Source organism: Gekko japonicus, unplaced genomic scaffold (assembly GCF_001447785.1).
Source record: "Gekko japonicus isolate JY-2015 unplaced genomic scaffold, Gekko_japonicus_V1.1 scaffold1361, whole genome shotgun sequence".
NCBI classification, from domain to species: Eukaryota; Metazoa; Chordata; class Lepidosauria; order Squamata; family Gekkonidae; genus Gekko; species Gekko japonicus.
In genome coordinates, this window is record NW_015161438.1 from 152,284 (window position 1) to 169,228 (window position 16,945).

Below are 16,945 nucleotides of genomic sequence, written 5' to 3' on the forward strand. Positions count from 1 at the left end.
GGCTGACCTGTTCCACCAGCTCAGCCCCTGGACAGCTCCCTTGTAAAAGGAGAGGGGACCTGCTGCTGTTTTTATTGATTACAGACTGTGTGATAAGAGTGTGGTGGGTACTCCTGTTGGTCTGAAGCGATAGAACAAGGTTCGAGTCCAGTGACACCTTTAAAACCAACCAGGTTTAATTCTGGGTATAAGCTTTCGTGTGCACACACACTCCTGCAGATACCCGAACAAAGTCTGAATCCAGTGGCACCTTGAAGACCAACAAATTTTAATTCTGGGCAGAAGGCTTTTCTGTGCATGCACATTTTTTCAGATGCCCAAACAAAGTTGGACTCCGGTAGCACCTTGAAGACCAACAAAGTTTTAATTCTGGGTTATAAGCTTACCCAGAATTAAACTTTGCCGGTCTTCAAGGTGCCACTGGGCTCAGACTTCGTTCTAGACTGTGTGATAGCCATTTTGTATCCCTTAGCTGCCGTGGGTGTTCTTTTTGAACGGGAAACCGGGATATAAGCAAACAGCAAGCCAGACATTTGCACTAATCAGGGCTCTCCAGGAGCAAAGTTACTTAGCAGGGTTGTGATTGGATCACCTGATTTTGGGGGAGGGGTTTCCTTCACTCCACAAGTTGCAAGGAGCTCTGATGTGTGGGGTTTAACCTTTCCCCTCCTGCAAGCCCTCCTGTCTGACTCCCCTGCTCCCGCTAGCCAAAAAATACCTGACTTTACTCTAGTGGTGACAGATACAGAGTGGAGCACTGCTGTGTCACCTGAAGGGTGGTCTTTGACATGACTACCCCTCCCTCTGCATCTCTTCGGGGGGGGGGACATTTCTCCCTGGCCCCTCTCGTTACCCTCCATGAGACAGCCGCCCCTCCCCCCGGACAACCTTCCTGCTTTGCTCAGCATTTGCTTGCGTTGTCATTTCAGTGCAGTTGCCCGCTGTCCGTATAAACGAAGAAACCGGTTTAGCGGAAGTCAACCTGAAAGAAAAGACTGCTCTGACGGTCAGGAAGGAGCCGGTGGCCGCCTCGTTTGTGCTGTTTGAGTAAGTAGGCAGCTTTGCACAGACGTTTAGAATGTCAAGGAATGTCGACGGGAAGGCTGGGAGAAAAAGCAGCGTATACGTGGTAGACGGCCATGACTGCTTGGTCTGCACCAACACTCCCTCTAAGCTGTGGAGTCCTGTGAGCAAAAAGTCTACTTTGTGAGCTACTGGCGTTAAAGCTGTGAGCCAGCAATTTGGCTGCTGCATAAATTTGTTCTGGAGCCGTCCTTCTTGAGCTAGGACAGAAAAATGTGTAAGCTGGAGGCTAAAAAACTGTAAGCTAGCTCACATGAAAACTTAGAGGGAACACTGCTCCTAACCAATGCTCCCTCTAAGCAGTGGAGTCTTATGAGCAAAAATTCTGCATGGTTGCGAGTGAGTGATTTGGCTGCTGCATAAATTAGTTTGCTCTGGAGCAATGCTCCCTCTAAGCGGTGGAGTCTTGCGAGCAAAAATCCTACCTTGTGAGCTGCTGGCATCAAAGTTGTGAGCGAGCAAGCAATTTGGCTACTGCATCAATTAGTTTGCTCTGGAGCCCTCCTTCCTGAGTTTACAAAAATGTGTGAGCTGGAGGCTAAAAAACTGTGAGCTAGCTTAGAGGGAACACTGCTCTGCACCCGTCTCAGACAAACAGTGGCTTCATTCCAGCCATGCCACTTTTACTTAGTGAATTGGACGTGCGCAAGAGCATGCACGGGCGCTATGAACATGCCTTGTAATCAGGGGTCCCCAGTGGGGTGTCTGTGCACACCGCCCGCCGACCCCTTTCCCAGTATCCCAAGTGTTTTTTTAAAAGTGGGCGGAGTCAGGCGGGGCTTTTGCCCAGCAAGGCCCCTGATTGGCCACTGGAGATCTAATCGGCTGTGCAGATTTTTTCTTCGAAGTTGCTTTGGCGGTAGCTGCTACTAGCGTGGCACAAAAAAACCCTTACCTTCAGTCAATGGCAGTGAAGCCGTCTGTACGCAAGGAAGTCTCTTCTAAAACCACGTGCTCATTTTAGAGAGGCATCCTGTTAAACCTGGACTACCCATGTTTTGAAAGGCAAAAAAGAGGACGCGTTTCCCAACTGACTACTTTGATCAAGGGATCACAATGGCAAATCTCATTTTAAAGGAGCCCCCCCCCCCCCCCCAAAAAAAAACCCCCCCCCCCCCAGGGAAGCTGTGATCATTGTTATGAACTAGGAATAGTCCTAACCTTCCAACCCCAAAAGAGGACGTAACCCTCGTTAAACAGAACTCCTGCTTGAAATGTGGAAGAGTTGTGCATCATGTGACCCAGCTCCCTGACCAACGCTCCCTCTAAGCTGAGCAAAAATCCTACTCTGTGAGCTACTGGCATTAAAGTTGTGAGCGAGCGATTGCGCTCCTGCATAAATTCATTTGCTCTGGAGCCCATCCCCTTCCTGAGCGAAGACAAAAATGTGTGAGCCGGAGGCTAAAAAACTGTGAGCTGGCTCACACTGACTCAGCTGAGAGGGGACCTTGTCCCTGACCCCTGGGGGGCCACCTCCCCCAGCTGTGGCACTCACGTTGGAAAGCCCTCTCAGGCCGGGAGATCCCACTGTCCGGACCGAAGGCATTTCTCTCTCATGCCTCCTCTCCACCGTAACCCTGTGACGTCGTTTTTGGAGTAGACGGGTAGATTGTGTTCTTCCCCAAATGCTCCAGACCCAAACCCAGAAGTCTAAAAGGAGGGGAGAATTTTTTAAGTAGTTCAGGTCCTCACAGCTGAGGTGTGACAAACTCATTTTAAATGCGACCGTCGTCAGTGAACAGATGGGCCGATTAGTCGTTTTCGGATCGTTCCTGACCTGCGTAAATACCCGTGCTCGAGGTTAGCCTCTTCCTCTGACTTCCCAGAAGAGAGTAATACTGTACGAATGCAAAATGGAAAGAAGATGTAGAACGTTCTGAAGGAGGGTTGCCGTCCCAGCTGTTTTTTTGGTTCGTCTGAGGGCATGCAGATTAGCATTTCGCACCTTGCAGGGCTAAATCAGAAGAATCAATCGTGTGGAGACGGCCCAGTGCTTTTGGTTCTTTGGTGAACCACTCTACAATCCTGGTTTTTACTCCAAATTGAGGAGGGAGGAGTTTTAAGAAGAAGAAGAGGAGACTGGATTTATACCCCACCCTTCACTACCCAGGGGAGTCTCAGAGCGACTCACAAACTCCTTTCCCCTCCCCTCCCCACAACAGGCACCCTGTGAGGTGGGTGGGGCTGAGAGAGCCCTTTTTTCAAGAACAGCTCTTATCAGAACCACGGCTTGCCCAAGGCCATCCAGCCAGGTGCAAGTGGAGGAGGAGTGGGGAATCAAACCCGGCTCTCCCAGATTAGAGTCCGCACACTTAATCCTCTTTGTAACTGTTTTCATGCCAGGTCCCCCCCCCCAGCTACCGGCAGAGGATTGGGGTTTTTTTTTTTGCCAGAACCACTCTGGGAAACTCCTGGAGATTCAAGGATGGAGCTTGGGGAGGGTGGGGACCTCAGTGTGTGGGGTGCAATGCCACAGAGTCCACCCCTCCAAAGCAGCCGTTTTCTCCAGGGGAACTGACCTCTGTAGTCTGGAGAGGAGCTGTAAAATTCCAGGGGATCCTCAGGTCCCACCTGGAGGCTGGCATCCCTGTGACTTGTAAGGAAAGGGACCCTCTGTGCTCCAGTTGCCACTGGTCCCGCCAGACACCCGTGGGGGGATTGGGGGGTAGGGCTGCCAGATCCAGGCAGGGAACCTCCTGGAGATTTGGGGACGGAGCCAGGGGAGGAGAGGGACCTCAGTGTGTGGGGTGCAATGCCACAGAGTCCACCCCTCCAAAGCAGCCGTTTTCTCCAGGGGAACTGACCTCTGTAGTCTGGAGAGGAGCTGTAATTCCAGGGGACCCCCCCAGGTCCCACCTGGAGGCTGGCATCCCTATTTTCATGGGGTGCCGTCCACTTGAAGGATTTTGATAGCTCTTACTTCAAACTTCATTTAACGTACCACGGCACAGAGCCTCCCCCTCTGCAAGCCATCGGCGCACACAGATGATTCATATGAGATGGAGATACTTGCTGCTCATTTTGCGAAAGCCAAGCTGCTGGGTTTTGCAGTATGAGCCAGGTGCTGAGAGCTTTCACCAGGGTTTGCCACTGCTCCTCGGTGCCAACAAGAAGCAAAAAGGCACCATTCTCTGAAGTGTTGTATATAGTGTAGCAAAAGAGTATTTATACATCTCACCAATCAAAACACAGCTGGGAGTGGGAGACCTGTGTGAACCTTACAGAATGCTAGTATCGTCACACTGAAGAGATTTCAACTTTGGGTTTTTGTGTCTGTGTGCACCCAAAAGCTCGCTCGTGATTGTCGACCCGACCGCAGAAGAGGAGGACTTGGCGACTGGCACAGTGACAATCGTCACTGATGAGGAAGGCAAACTGTGTTCTGTTCATAAACCAGGTACGGCGCCAGAACTGTTGTGTGTGGGGGTGTGTGGGGGGGGAAGCTAGCTTTCTTTAGAGCAAATGATCCCATGGCAGCTGCCTTGTACTGAATCAGACCCTTGGTCCATTAAAGTCCATATTCTCTGCTCAGATGGCCGCGGCACTCAGGTAGAGCTTACTGCCAGATCTGGTAACTGGAGATAAAGAGAAGAGATTGGATTTATACCCCTCCCTTCACTCGGAGCCTCAGAGCGCCTTACAATGTCCTTTCCTTTCCCCTCTCCTCCGCACAACAGACACCCTGTGAGGTAGGTGGGGCTGAGAGAGCTCAGAGAACTGCTGTTGAGAGAACTTGTGACTGACCCAAGGTCACTCCAGCAGCTGCATGTGGAGGAGTGGGGAATCAAACCCAGTTCTCCCAGATTAGAGTCCGCGCACTTAACCACCACACCAAACTGGCTCTCTGCCAGAGATTGAATTTGGGACCTTCTGCATGCCAAGTGGATGCTCTTCCACTGAACCATGGCCCCCTCCCCCAGGTGTTTCACTGAAAATATGTTTGAACGTCGGCTGCAGTTCTGCATATTTGCATCCATGGCTGCCTCCAGGCAGGGATCGCTCCTGGCTGTATTGTCTCTTTCCCAAGCAGAGGTGGTTCACTGTGGTGCCAAGGCCACCCTCCTATTCTGGCTTCAGTTAGCTCCCTCTGTCATTTGTTCACCTTTGAAAACCTCTTCTCAAGAGAGGTCAGCTCATATTTTGTCGGTTATTTTTGACTGGGGTATGTGTGTGTGTGCTTGTTCCTACTTTTTATTCTGAATGCCCACCTAATAAATCTGGTTTAATTTCTCTTTTAGTTGGGCGATACGGATTCAAAATCTATGAAAGATATAGGGTTGCCACTAAAATTTTATTTTTCATTTCCCTGACTTTCCCTGACCAACATTTGCCAATTTCCCTGACCACCATTCAAATATAACCACAAGTTAAAAAATGAATAGGTCAGTGCTCCCTGTAAGCTGTGGAGTCTTGTGAGCAAAAATTCCACTTTGTGAGCTACTGGCATGAAAGTTGTGAGCCAGCGATTTGGCTACTGTGTAAATTAGTTTGCTCCAGAGCTCTCCTTCCTGGGCTAAGACAAGAATGTGTGAGCCAGGGGCTAAAAAACTGTGAGCTAGCTTACACTAACTCAGATTAGAGGGGACACTGGTCGTATTGCATTAATGCAATACCAATTACAATTGTAATGCATTACAATACCAATAGCCCATGGAAGGTTCCATTAGGTACTATAGCGATTATGAATATTGAGAAAATCTTCATTGATATCTTCGAGACATAACCAGAGGAAATGAATTATTGAGAGACAGTGTTTGTCTCACATCTTTGTTCGGAAGAAGATCAACCTTCGAAACGGCAAGACATTCCGGAGATCACCATCATTTTTCTATTATTCTGTATAATAGAATATACTTTTTGTATAATTTGATTCTAAAGAAATTTATTGTGTCACATTTTCACAGTTCTTTTTGGTCTTCGTATTGTCTTATGACTGTGCCAATCAATTTGACATCATCCTCAGAGGTATAACACAGAAATACGGAGTGCTCTCTGTGTCAAGAAAGTACTCCATCTTTCTGTGTTCTGCCTCTGAGGATGCCAGTCACAGCTACTGGCGAAACGTCAGGTCCTACAATGGCAAGACAATCTGGCTAGACAATCCGGAAAATCTACAACAGCTAATGAACTCCGGCTGTGAAAGCTTTCAATAACATATTAAAAAGATTTAGTGTTGTATTAATGCAGCCGCATTAAACAGTGGGGTTATATCATGAGCATGAACGTATTCTGAAAGCGAGGGTGTTAATTAAAATCGGTCCAGGTGTGATAGAAACATCGGTGCTGGAAAGGAAAGGCCGGTCCTTGCTGATGCGTTTGTTTGCTTCTTAGGGGGGAGTGCGCTGATGGGGGCCAAACTTCAAGACTGCATCGGCCGCGCCAAGACGAGACACAAGGAAGTGAAGAAGCTCCTGGATACATTGATCAAAAGTGTGGAGGGAACATAGGCAGCCAATGGGGGGGGGGGGGGGGGGCCTGGGAAAGCGGATTTGTAAAATGTATATTTGCTACAGTACACACCGATAGGTTTATCTCAAATGCTCTGTTTATAAAAGTCCTACCAAAATATTTTTCCACTGTGGAATATAATCCAATCCTGTCTCTGAGCAATTTCTTTTAATGGTTTACAATGACCGGCTTTAAATCATGAGGGGGGGGAAGTAGTCCCACAGATGTTCGGGTCACAAGCCCCTCACCACGCCGCCTCACATCCAACTTTGCCAGTAAACTTACCACTGATTTTAATGTTTGTTTTTCTTAAAATTCAAGCAACGTTTCTAATCCCCTTTCAAAATAAATATACGTATCTGTCAAAGGCGGGTTCTAGGATTTTGGGAGCACCGATGCGCTTCCTATTTTTTGACCGGCTGCCGGAAGGCCGGGGCTGGGCCGGTTGAGCCGCTGCTGCCGTATCCGTTTGGCGCCCCCAGAATCGTGACTGCTGCTGGAGGGAGAGGGAAGGAAAGTGGCGTTATTTTTTTTAGAGCTGCACGTTCACCCCTGAAAGAAGGGAAGAAACAACTGAATAAAACCAGGAGAGGTCGGCTGTGAGAACTAGGGTTGCCAAGTCCTCTATCTCCCCCCCCCCAGTGGGGGACGTTGGGGGGGCGTTCCTGGAGGGGGCAGGGCATCCCTGACGTGATGACATCACATTGGGGACGTCCCCACCCACCCACCTGACGGCGCCAGCTCCCTGCAGTTAAAGGGGCCTGTTTAACTGCAGGGAGCTGGCATTTCCCCACGCGCCTGACCTCCATGGAGATCGGGCACGCGGAAACACTGGCTCCCTACAGTTAAAGGGGCCCTTTTAACTGCAGGAAGCTGGCGTTTTCACGCGCCCAATGAGCTGGCTCACAGCCACCCCTCTCCTTCCTGTCTCTGAAGAGAGAAGGGAGAGGGGTGGCAGCGGGTGTTGGTGCTCGGGGGCAGGGCTTCCCCTGGCAGCCGGCTGGCCGCCGGTGGGTAGAAACCCCCCAAAAGCGGGGAACCCCTGCCAAACTGGGGTGTTCAGCAACCCTAGTGAGAACCTTTCTGCGGTGGGGGGGGGGTAGCACTATTCATCCGCAGTCTACCACTGAGGAGGGGGGGACCATTTCTGCTGGGGGGGAAAACAGGTCAGACGTTCCAGCACCAAGCCAGCGATCATTTTCATAAGCACGCGTGCGAGTGAAGTGTCGTCAGGTTGCAGTTAACCAATGGCAACCCTCCTTCAAGAGGTCTTCAAGGGAAAAAGAGTTCCAGAGGTGGGTTTGCCGTTGCCTGCCTCTGCGTGGCAACCCTGGACTTCCTTGCAGGTCTCCCACCCAAATGCTAATCAGAGCTGACTCTGCTTTGCTTCCGAGAGCTGAGGAGATCCGGCTAGACTTGGCGACCCAGGGCAATAAGGCAGCACATATTCAGAGATGGTTTGCCGTTGCCTGCCTCTGCACGGCAACCCTCGACTTCCTGGCTGGTCTCCCACCCAAGTGCTGCTAACTTGCTTCGCTTCCAAGATCAGACTAGCCTGGACTAATTAGGTGCTCTCAAGTCAGAACTGACTCAGGGTGAACCCAGGATCGTGGGTTTCCCCCCAAGATGAGAGGCATTCAGAGGTGGTTTTGTCAGTTGCCTGCCTTCGTGTCATGACCCTGGGCTTCCTCTCCCATCCAAATATCAACCTAGGGCCAACCCTGCTTAGCTTCCATGATCCGATGAGATTGGGCTAGAAGGCTCATGCCAGGCTGTGAGTAGACGAGGTCACATGTCACAGATCCATCCACTGCAGCTGGGCTGTGCAATTCAGACAGACCCCTCCAGTTCATGAAACATCTTTGATGTCACAACAAAAGCTGTGAACAGCAGACACTAGAGATGACAATATGTCTATATACACTAAATTAAGAAGAAGAGAAGAGATTGGATTTATATCCAGCCCTTCACTTGGGAGTCTCAGAGCGGCTTACAAACTCCTTTCCCTTCCCCTCCCCACACACAAGACACCCTGTGAGGTAGGTGGGGCTGAGAGAGCTCTTGACAGAAACCTTTTTTTCAAGAACAGCTCTTATCAGAACTATGGCTTGCCCAAGGTCATCCAGCCAGGTGCAAGAGAAGAGAGGATTCAAACCCGGTTCTCCCAGATTCGAGTCCGCGCACTTAACCACTACACCAAACTGGCTCTACGTATGTAATGTACGTATATTAGATACGTGCAAGAATATACATTACAATAATGCTCAGGAAGCAATACCAGCTCAGTAACATAGAGTGGCTTTTCTGAAAACTGACGGATTGCCCATTAGGAAACTAATTCTCCAAAACATTTTGGAATTCTACGGAACTCTGAAAATTGGTCGAAGATATAAAATTGTCTGCAGATCTAAATGAAAGAAAACATCAATAGCAGATATGCGTCTTTTGAAGACAATGGTCGAAACGAAGGACAGATCCCGGAATCTTCACTGAATTTCATTGCAAATTTGAACTTGAATGTTTAATTTGTAAATTTTGCGCGGAGCATTATTGTGATGGGTATTCTTGCAGGTCTCTAATATAGGTACATTTAATTTAGTACATATAGACATATTGTCATCCCTAGTGTCTGCTGTTCACAGCTTCTGCCACGGTTGTTACCTGCAGAAACCATGCAGTGGCTTCTATGCAGACCGTCTGTGGGCGGGACCTCGGCCAAACTCCGTGCTGCTCTCCTGGGGCTTCCCTGGTCCTTCCCGCACTAGACCCTAAATCCTGGTTCAATCCTGTCCCTGAACTTACCTTCTACACCACACTTGGGTTCACCCCTATTAATTATCTCGGGGTATTCTTTCGTTTCCACATTACACTGAGGTCACCCCGGTTTCACCCCACACTTGTCCCGGGATAAACGGATGCTGTTATAACCAGGGATGAATGCAAGGTGTTGTGTCGCGAGTTGAACTCTGATAAAACCAGGGACGAGATCCAAGTGCAGAAAGGACCCCTGTGCCAATGTTCCCTCTAAGCTGAGTTAGTGCGAGCCAGCTCACAGTTTTTTAGCCTCCAGCTCACACATTTTTGTCTTAGCTCGGGAAGGAGGGCTCCAGAGCAAACTAATTTATGCAGCAGCCAAATCGCTCGCTCACAACTTTAATGCCAGTAGCTCACAAAGTAGAATTTTTGCTCAGAAGACTCCACAGGTTAGAGGGAACATTGCACCCTGTCTGGGAGGAAGAAACAGAGATTTCCCGTGCAGCGTTGCCAGCGGGAGACGTCCCAAACATACCTACCAGCTGACTGGGGTGGCACGAAGTTCCCTACTCCAGGCAGGTTAATCACGGCCGCTTGCTGAGCGGATAAGGCCTGGTCTGGATTGGTGCAGCCTTGCTCTGAAACCTGGCCAGGAAAAAGAATCGGCATTAGACTCGGAAGCATCGTACGATCAAGTCAGACGTCGGGAGCTTTGGTTTATTTTACTTAAAACATTTGTATCCCACCCTTCCACCCAACTGGCACCCCTCAGGTGGCAGATATGAAAACAGATGAACAACTGAAAACAACATTTAAGATTTTTAAAATCAATAAAAATACATAGACACCACCAGAGTCAGTGAGGAGGGGCCAATAACCATGACTGGCTGCCAATAACGTACTGGATTCGCTTCAAAGTGCTGGTTCTTACCTTTAAAGCCCTATATGGCCACGGTCCAGCTTACCTGAGGGACCACCTTTCCCCCAAGGGCACTACAGTCAGGGAGTCAACATCTCCTGGTTATTCCAGGCCCCAGGGACATCAAAACCAGGGCCAGGGCTTTCTCGGTGGCAGCTCCTACCTGGTGGAATGAGCTCCCTGTGGGACCTTTCGCAGTTCCGCAGGACCTGCAAGATGGAGCTCTTCCACCAGACTTTTGAGTAGGAGCCACCACTATTCCACCATTGCTATCTATGCATCATCACCATCCATGTGGGTACCATCGGGGTGTGCGAGACGACCCTGGATTGAGAAGGGATGACAGTGCTACTGGAACATACATTGGTTTGGGATTAACTCCATCTTGGGATAAATGATTGACGTGATATCTAGAGCACCAATATTTTATTGGATTGTATTATATTGTTTTATCCTGTTTTTATCTGTTTTAATGGTGGCATTCTTGCCATCTTCTTAGCTGCCCTGAGCCTCCGGGGACGGCGGGGTATAAATCTAACAAATAAATAAATAAATGACTTGGAGTAGGCAAACGGAACAAAATATAGTCTTCATCCACTGGCCGAAGACACAGAGGGAGCTAGATGAACCTCTCCAGGGAGGGACTTCCAAAATGTTGGTGCCATGACTGAAAAGGCCCTGTCACAGGTAAGAATGCAGCCTTGCCAGGCCAGGAGAGGAAATGTTGTTACATGACCCCAAGCGTGGCCTTTCTGTATCAGTCCAGAAACCACTAGTTCCTGGCTCTCGTGAACTCGTTTGGAGAGGACAGGAGCAGGGAAACTGCTGTCTCTCAGCCGCCAAATCTCTGGCCCACTCATGCATGGGGAACAGATGAGTGATAAAACAGGATGGCCTGTCTGTGATATTTCAACTCTGCTCCCTACAGAATGCACTTGGAATTCTATCTTACTAATTTCAGGGAACCAATGCTCCTTCTAAGCTGTGGAGTCTTGTGAGCAAAAATTCTACTCTGTGAGCTACTGGCATTTAAAGTTGTGAGTGAGCGATTTGGCTGCTGCATAAATCAGTTTGCTCTGGAGCCCTCCTGCCTGAGCTGAGACAAAAATGTGTGAGCCGGAGGCTAAAAAACTGTGAGCTGGCTCACACTAGCTCACTTAGAGGGAACACTGCAGGGAACATCCTGGCCGTTGAGATGCAAAATACTTTTCTTTCCACGGAGAGGGGGGTTTCAACAAGCCTGGATTTGGGACCCTTTGAGGCCAGACCTCCCTCCCACCCTGCTCAGGGCGCAAGAACAAGAATAAACAGGTTGCTTACCTGTAAGTGATTATCTTCGAGTGGTCATCTGTGCAGTCACACACCATGGGAGTTCCATGAATTCGATGGAATAGCCCTTGGCTAAGATGGAAAGGACCCATTGGTCCGACATAATGGTGGCCCAGGCCTGCAAATAAGGATGGAGGCGGGTAGGGTTGAAGGAGGGAGACAGGTGGAAGTCAAAGGCCCTGCTTGCCGGGTTTAGGTTGTTTAGGTCTGACAAGTTGCTGCAGGCCTGGGCCACCATTACGTTGGACTAATGGGTCCTTTCCATCTTAGCCAAGGGCTATTCCATCTAATTCATGGAACTCCCATGGTGTGACTGCACAGAGACCACAAAGAAGATCATCACATTAATCACAAATGGCCAGAATCCTAACGTTCAAGTTAGTCTGCGACTGCCGTCACCGGTAGGAGTCACGATCAGTGTTCCCTCTAAGCTGAGTTAGTGTGAGCTAGCTCACAGTTTTTTAGCCTCCGGCTCCCAGACTTTTGTCTTTCCTCACAGGAAGGATGGCTCCAGAGCAAACTAACTGATGCAGCAGCCAAATCGCTCACTCATAACTTTAATGCCAGTAAGCCCACAAAGGAGAATTTTTGCTCACAAGACTCCACAGCTTAGAGGGAGCATTGGTTACAATGCGGTGCTGTGGTCAAGGAAGCCTGGAGTAGATCGAGGACTCTGAGAAACCCACAAAGCCAGCAGGCAGCTCCCTGGCTGAGGGTTCTGGCTCTACCCGCGCCTACTCTGAAGTCCTGCCCACGCGTGGCCACCATGAGCAACACGTAACAATCCATCTTTCCATGCCACTGCAAGGTGGACCGTGCGATGTCCACGGCCACTACATTTGCAGGACATTACGTCCATCGTTCTGAAAGGGGTAGCGGCCAGCAGAGAGGGCCTGGCTCCTGCTACGCCTACCTGCTCTGCCTGCTGCTGAGGACTGGCAGTCATAGATTGTGGCGGTGGCAGATGGGAAGGAAATGGGGAGAGCTGCTACTGCTGAAGTGGGTTGAAAATTAAGGAGCTGCCCGGAAGCTGTGCAAGATGGAAGCCAAGAGTCAGACAGTCCTGTGGGGCTTCCGATGAGCATATGCAAAAACAAGACATTGGATCTGATGTGCTTGGTACAGTCTCTTTGGGAGGGTCCGGAACTGGGCGGCTCTTCTAGAAAAGGCAAGCCCACTTTCAGAGGCGATGTCAATTTCTACTGATGTACAGACAGGGGACCAATGCTCCCTCTTAAGCTGTGGAGTCTTGTGAGCAAAAATCCTACTTTGTGAGCTACTGGCATTAAAGTTGTGAGTGTCACGACTCAGGTGGGGTGTCACCTGACGCTGCCACCACTCTGGTTCCAGGCTCCCTTGAGAAGGCCCAGAGCACCCTCCCAAGACCTTCAGACCTCCCTTTCGGCCGAATAATAGGCGTGAGGACCAGGCAGAGTGAAACAAGGAAAGGTTTATTTTATAGAAGTTCAAACAACAAGGTGCAGAATAATAACAGTAAGTGGGTGAAAAGAAAAGAAATCAAATGCCCTAACGCGTCTAAATATATAATGTCCCTAGCTCATTATTCCAAGCGACACTAGACTACTCACCCTTCCCTCAGGATGAGGGTTTCTTCCTGCAGCAGCCTTCCTTCTGGCTCTGCCCTCTGGAAGAAAGAACAGCTTCTGCTCTGGCACCAGCCCTTTTGTTCCCCAGCCCTCTTCTTCCCTGTTGGTCAATTTTGGCTCCAAAACCTCTCAGGAGCTTCTGGGAGTTATAGGCCGAGCCTCACCTACTGCTAGCCAGGCTCCCTGGGCCTAGTAGGCCTCTGGTGGCACAGCCCAGATCATGACAGTGAACCATTTGACTACTGCATAAATTAGCTTGCTCTGGAGCCACCCTTCCTGAGCTGAGGTAAAAAATGTGTGAGCCAGAGGTTAAAAAACTATGACTCAGCTTAGAGGGAACACCTGTGGGGACCCGAGAAACGGCCTTCTCTGTGGTGGCACCGAAAGTCTGGAACCCACTCCCGAGGAAGATTCGTCTCTCTCTCCCTCCCTTGTTGTCTTCCGCCAGCAGGCGAGGACTCTTCTGGTTCACCTGGCGTACCCCTTAAGAGCAGTTTCTGGCCCTCCCACTAGTGTTCTTTGTGTGTTTTGAACTGAATTATTCTATAATTTTAGCTGTGTTGTAATGTTTTTTTATGGTCTCTGCCTTGTGGACCTTGATTGGGTGGAAAGGCGGCATAAAAATGTTTTAAATAAAATAGAAGAAGAGGAGGAGGAGATTGGATTTAGACCCTGCCCTTCACTACTGCCCACAGTAGTCTCAGAGCGGCTTACAAACTCCTTTCCCTTCCCCTCCCCACACACAAGACACCCTGTGTGGTAGGTGGGGCTGAGAGAGCTCTTTCGAGGACTGCTCTTTCGAGAACAGCTCTGAGAGAACTCGTGACTGACCCAAGGTCACATCAGCAGCTGCATGTGGAGGACTGGGGAACCAAACCCAGTTCTCCCAGATTAGAGTCTGCGCTTCCAACGACTACACCAACCTGGCTCTATTCTTATGTTTTGTGCTGCCTTTCCACCGAATCAGGGTCTACAAGAAGAAGAAGAAGAAGAGAAGAGATTGCATTTATACCCCAGAATAAGAGATTGGATTTCTACCCCGCCCTTCACTACCCAAAGGAGTCTCAGAGCGGCTTACGGACTCCTTTCCCTTCCCCTCCCCACAACAGACACCCTGTGAGGTAGGTGGGGCTGAGAAAAGAAGAAGAAGAAGAAAGAAGAAAGAAGAAAGAAGAAAGAAGAAAGAAGAAAGAAGAGGAGGAGGAGGAGGAGGAGGAGGAGGAGGAGGAGGAGATTAGATTTATACCCTGCCCTTCACTACCCAGGGGAGTCTCAGAGCGGCTTACAAACTCCTTTCCCTTCCCCTCCCCACAACAGACACCCTGTGTGAGATAGGCGGGGCGGAGAGAGCTCTTTCCAGAACTGCCCTTCAGAGAACAGCTCTTATCAGAACTACGGCTTGCCCAAGGTCATCCAGCAGGTGCAAGTGGGGGAGTGGGGAATCAAACCCGGTTCTCCCACATTAGAGTCCGTGCGCTTAACCACTACACCAAACTGGCTCTCACAAGGCGGTGAATGTAAAAATGAAAACATGTATGCAATTAAAATGCAGCTCAATGATCTACTGCCATTCATGGTGTGGCCCCAAGCTTCCGTTCAGTTATGTGACAAGGTCATGATGCCTGGTGTTCTTTGGATTCACACCCAGGCATCTAGGGAGATGCACATGGAAAAAATGGGCCCAAGAACAAATTAATTTACCTGTAGGAGATTCAAAGGTCGAAGGCTTGAAGGATTCTTTAAACCAAAAGGGCCACCTGCTGAGATTGATTTAGAAAAGACAAATTGTAGCTGCATGTAAAAGACGGGGGAAATAGCACTGCTTATATATATATATACTTAACAAAATTGGTGTCCTGCCTTTTCTGCCCTTAGAAGGGCCACCCGGGCGGCTAAAAATCTAAAACGTGCATGACAAAGATCACATTTCAGAACCATTAAGAACAACCCCCCCCCCTTCAAACCCACACCATTAAAACTAATAAAAACCAAATATATTGACTAAATAGCACATTACAGACCAAAATCTGCGAGCTGGACACTCTCACGAGAACTTTCATGAACCGTGAACCCTTGTGGCGGGAACAGCCAAAGAGGCAGCACAGGGAGATTCCCCCCAGAGAACATCGGCGAGGAGGAGATTGGATTTATACCCCGCCCTTCACTCGGCATCTCAGAGCGGCTTACAATCTCCTTTCCCTCCCCCTCCCCACAACAGACACCCCGTGAGGTAGGTGGGGCTGAGAGGACTGCATTTGAGAGAACAGCTCTGACAGAACTATGGCTTGCCCAGGGTCACACCAGCAAGTGCGAGCGGAGGAGTGGGGGAATCAAACCCAGTTCTCCCAGATTAGAGTCCGCACACTTAACCACGACACCAAATTGGCTCTCAAGTAGCTAAATCCCAAGATGCAAAAATGCTGATCGGTTTGCTTCACGACTCAGCGTTCCATGAAAAATTAAGGAAAATTGTGCACAGGACAAGATGACTCCCCCAAGCGTTGCCCTCTGGGGACGGTACACGGCCACGGCTGAAGGTATCGTCCTGCTCACCACAATGTGAGCACAAAGGATTATGGGACTTTTGTATCCAACCAGGTGCTTCCGTGTTACTTTTCTTCATGCATCACGTAAAGTGGGACATGGTTCACATTGCAGAAATGCAGCAGCGGCCCACAAAAATCCATACCAAATTCAAAACTGGAAACTCTGGTTGAGGGGTCAAGCAAGACATCTGATCAGGTTGATCCCAACCAGCTTCAAGCTGAAAACATGGGACGGATATTAGACAAAGGAGAACTAAAACCTGTGCTCCTGGCTGTTGGTGCCGTGGCAAAGAAATAACATTTTAGAGCAGGGTGTCAAACATGTGGCCCGGGGGCCCCCTCCGCCCCCCCCCCCCCCCAGGGCTTCCATCCGGCCCGCAGTGGAACTGGCCATCTCCTGCTTCCAGTTCTGCTGCTGCTGCTGCATCATCGCTTGCTTTGCCAGACTCTCTTAATCACTCAGCCATTTCATGTTTTAACCCGGGTCCTAGACTCAGAACTCTGAGCATGAGATTTCTGTGGCGAATGTCAATAAATCAAAAGTAGGTTTGCAGCTTACAGCGCTGTTTTAAGCATATTTTTAGTTTAAGCAAAAAAAAAACCCTTTGTGTTTGTGTCCTTTATAAAGTTTATACATCCGCTACCTGGCATTACATTTGATGACACTCGTGGCCCTGCCTGACAAGGTCTCATTTATGTCAGATCCAGCCCTCATAACAAATGAGTTTGACACTCCCGCTTTAGAGGCAAAAATGGTGTGGAACACATGGCTGGAAGTGCAAAACTGAACAAAACTACTGCAATAGTGCAAGTAACAATTGTAATAATAATGATAACTTGTCCTAAATGTATACAAAATTCCAAAAATACAGTAACATTTATTTCCTAAATATTGTGTCTAACAGATGATGGACGAAAATCTCCGGAATAGAAGTTTCGTTTTGTGGAGACTTCTTCCTACATCACAGATTCATAAAGAAGTGCTCTTCAGAAGTCACAAACATTCTGAGTTGTCTCCCCATTCATAAAACATTTGTTGTATTCATTTCGGATGTCTAACCGACCATAGTGCAACGGTCAGCCCGATTTTGCACTATGAATGAGGCAGTGTATTGCCAAGAGGGAAAAAGTTCTTTTCCACTGAGGGACTTGGAGGCAATGAATACACCAGGGGCGAAGGAAGAGAGAAATCAACAATTCATAAGAACGAAACAGAGGATGTGCCCTGATGCCCCTTCTGCTAGGGAAATCCTGGAGAA

The 16,945-nt window shown here is 49.2% G+C and overlaps 2 protein-coding genes across 6 annotated transcripts in view; one reads left to right on the forward strand and one right to left on the reverse strand.

The window, feature by feature from the left end:
- EXOSC8 (exosome component 8) overlaps nt 1–6,548 on the forward strand; it is a 20,874-nt gene extending 14,326 nt beyond the window's left edge. Inside the window, exons 9-11 of the mRNA XM_015429001.1 lie at nt 930–1,047; nt 4,374–4,480; nt 6,415–6,548. Of these exons, the coding sequence (XP_015284487.1) occupies nt 930–1,047; nt 4,374–4,480; nt 6,415–6,530 (341 nt within the window). The 3' untranslated portion in view covers nt 6,531–6,548. The remainder of the gene's footprint in view (nt 1–929; nt 1,048–4,373; nt 4,481–6,414) is intronic.
- A 6-nt stretch (nt 6,549–6,554) lies between these two features.
- Nucleotides 6,555–16,945, reverse strand: part of SUPT20H (SPT20 homolog, SAGA complex component) — a 61,052-nt gene continuing 50,661 nt past the window's right edge. Inside the window, exons 22-24 of one of the 5 annotated variants that reach the window (XM_015429000.1) lie at nt 14,842–14,897; nt 9,825–9,930; nt 6,555–7,024 (exon numbers count right to left, since the gene is read on the reverse strand). In XM_015429000.1, coding sequence (XP_015284486.1) covers nt 6,936–7,024; nt 9,825–9,930; nt 14,842–14,897 — 251 coding nt within the window. In that variant the 3' untranslated portion in view covers nt 6,555–6,935. Of the gene's footprint in view, nt 7,028–9,820; nt 9,931–14,841; nt 14,901–16,945 lie in introns of all 5 variants that reach the window. The other 4 variants (XM_015428996.1, XM_015428999.1, XM_015428997.1 and 1 more) reach the window with 4 other exon arrangements.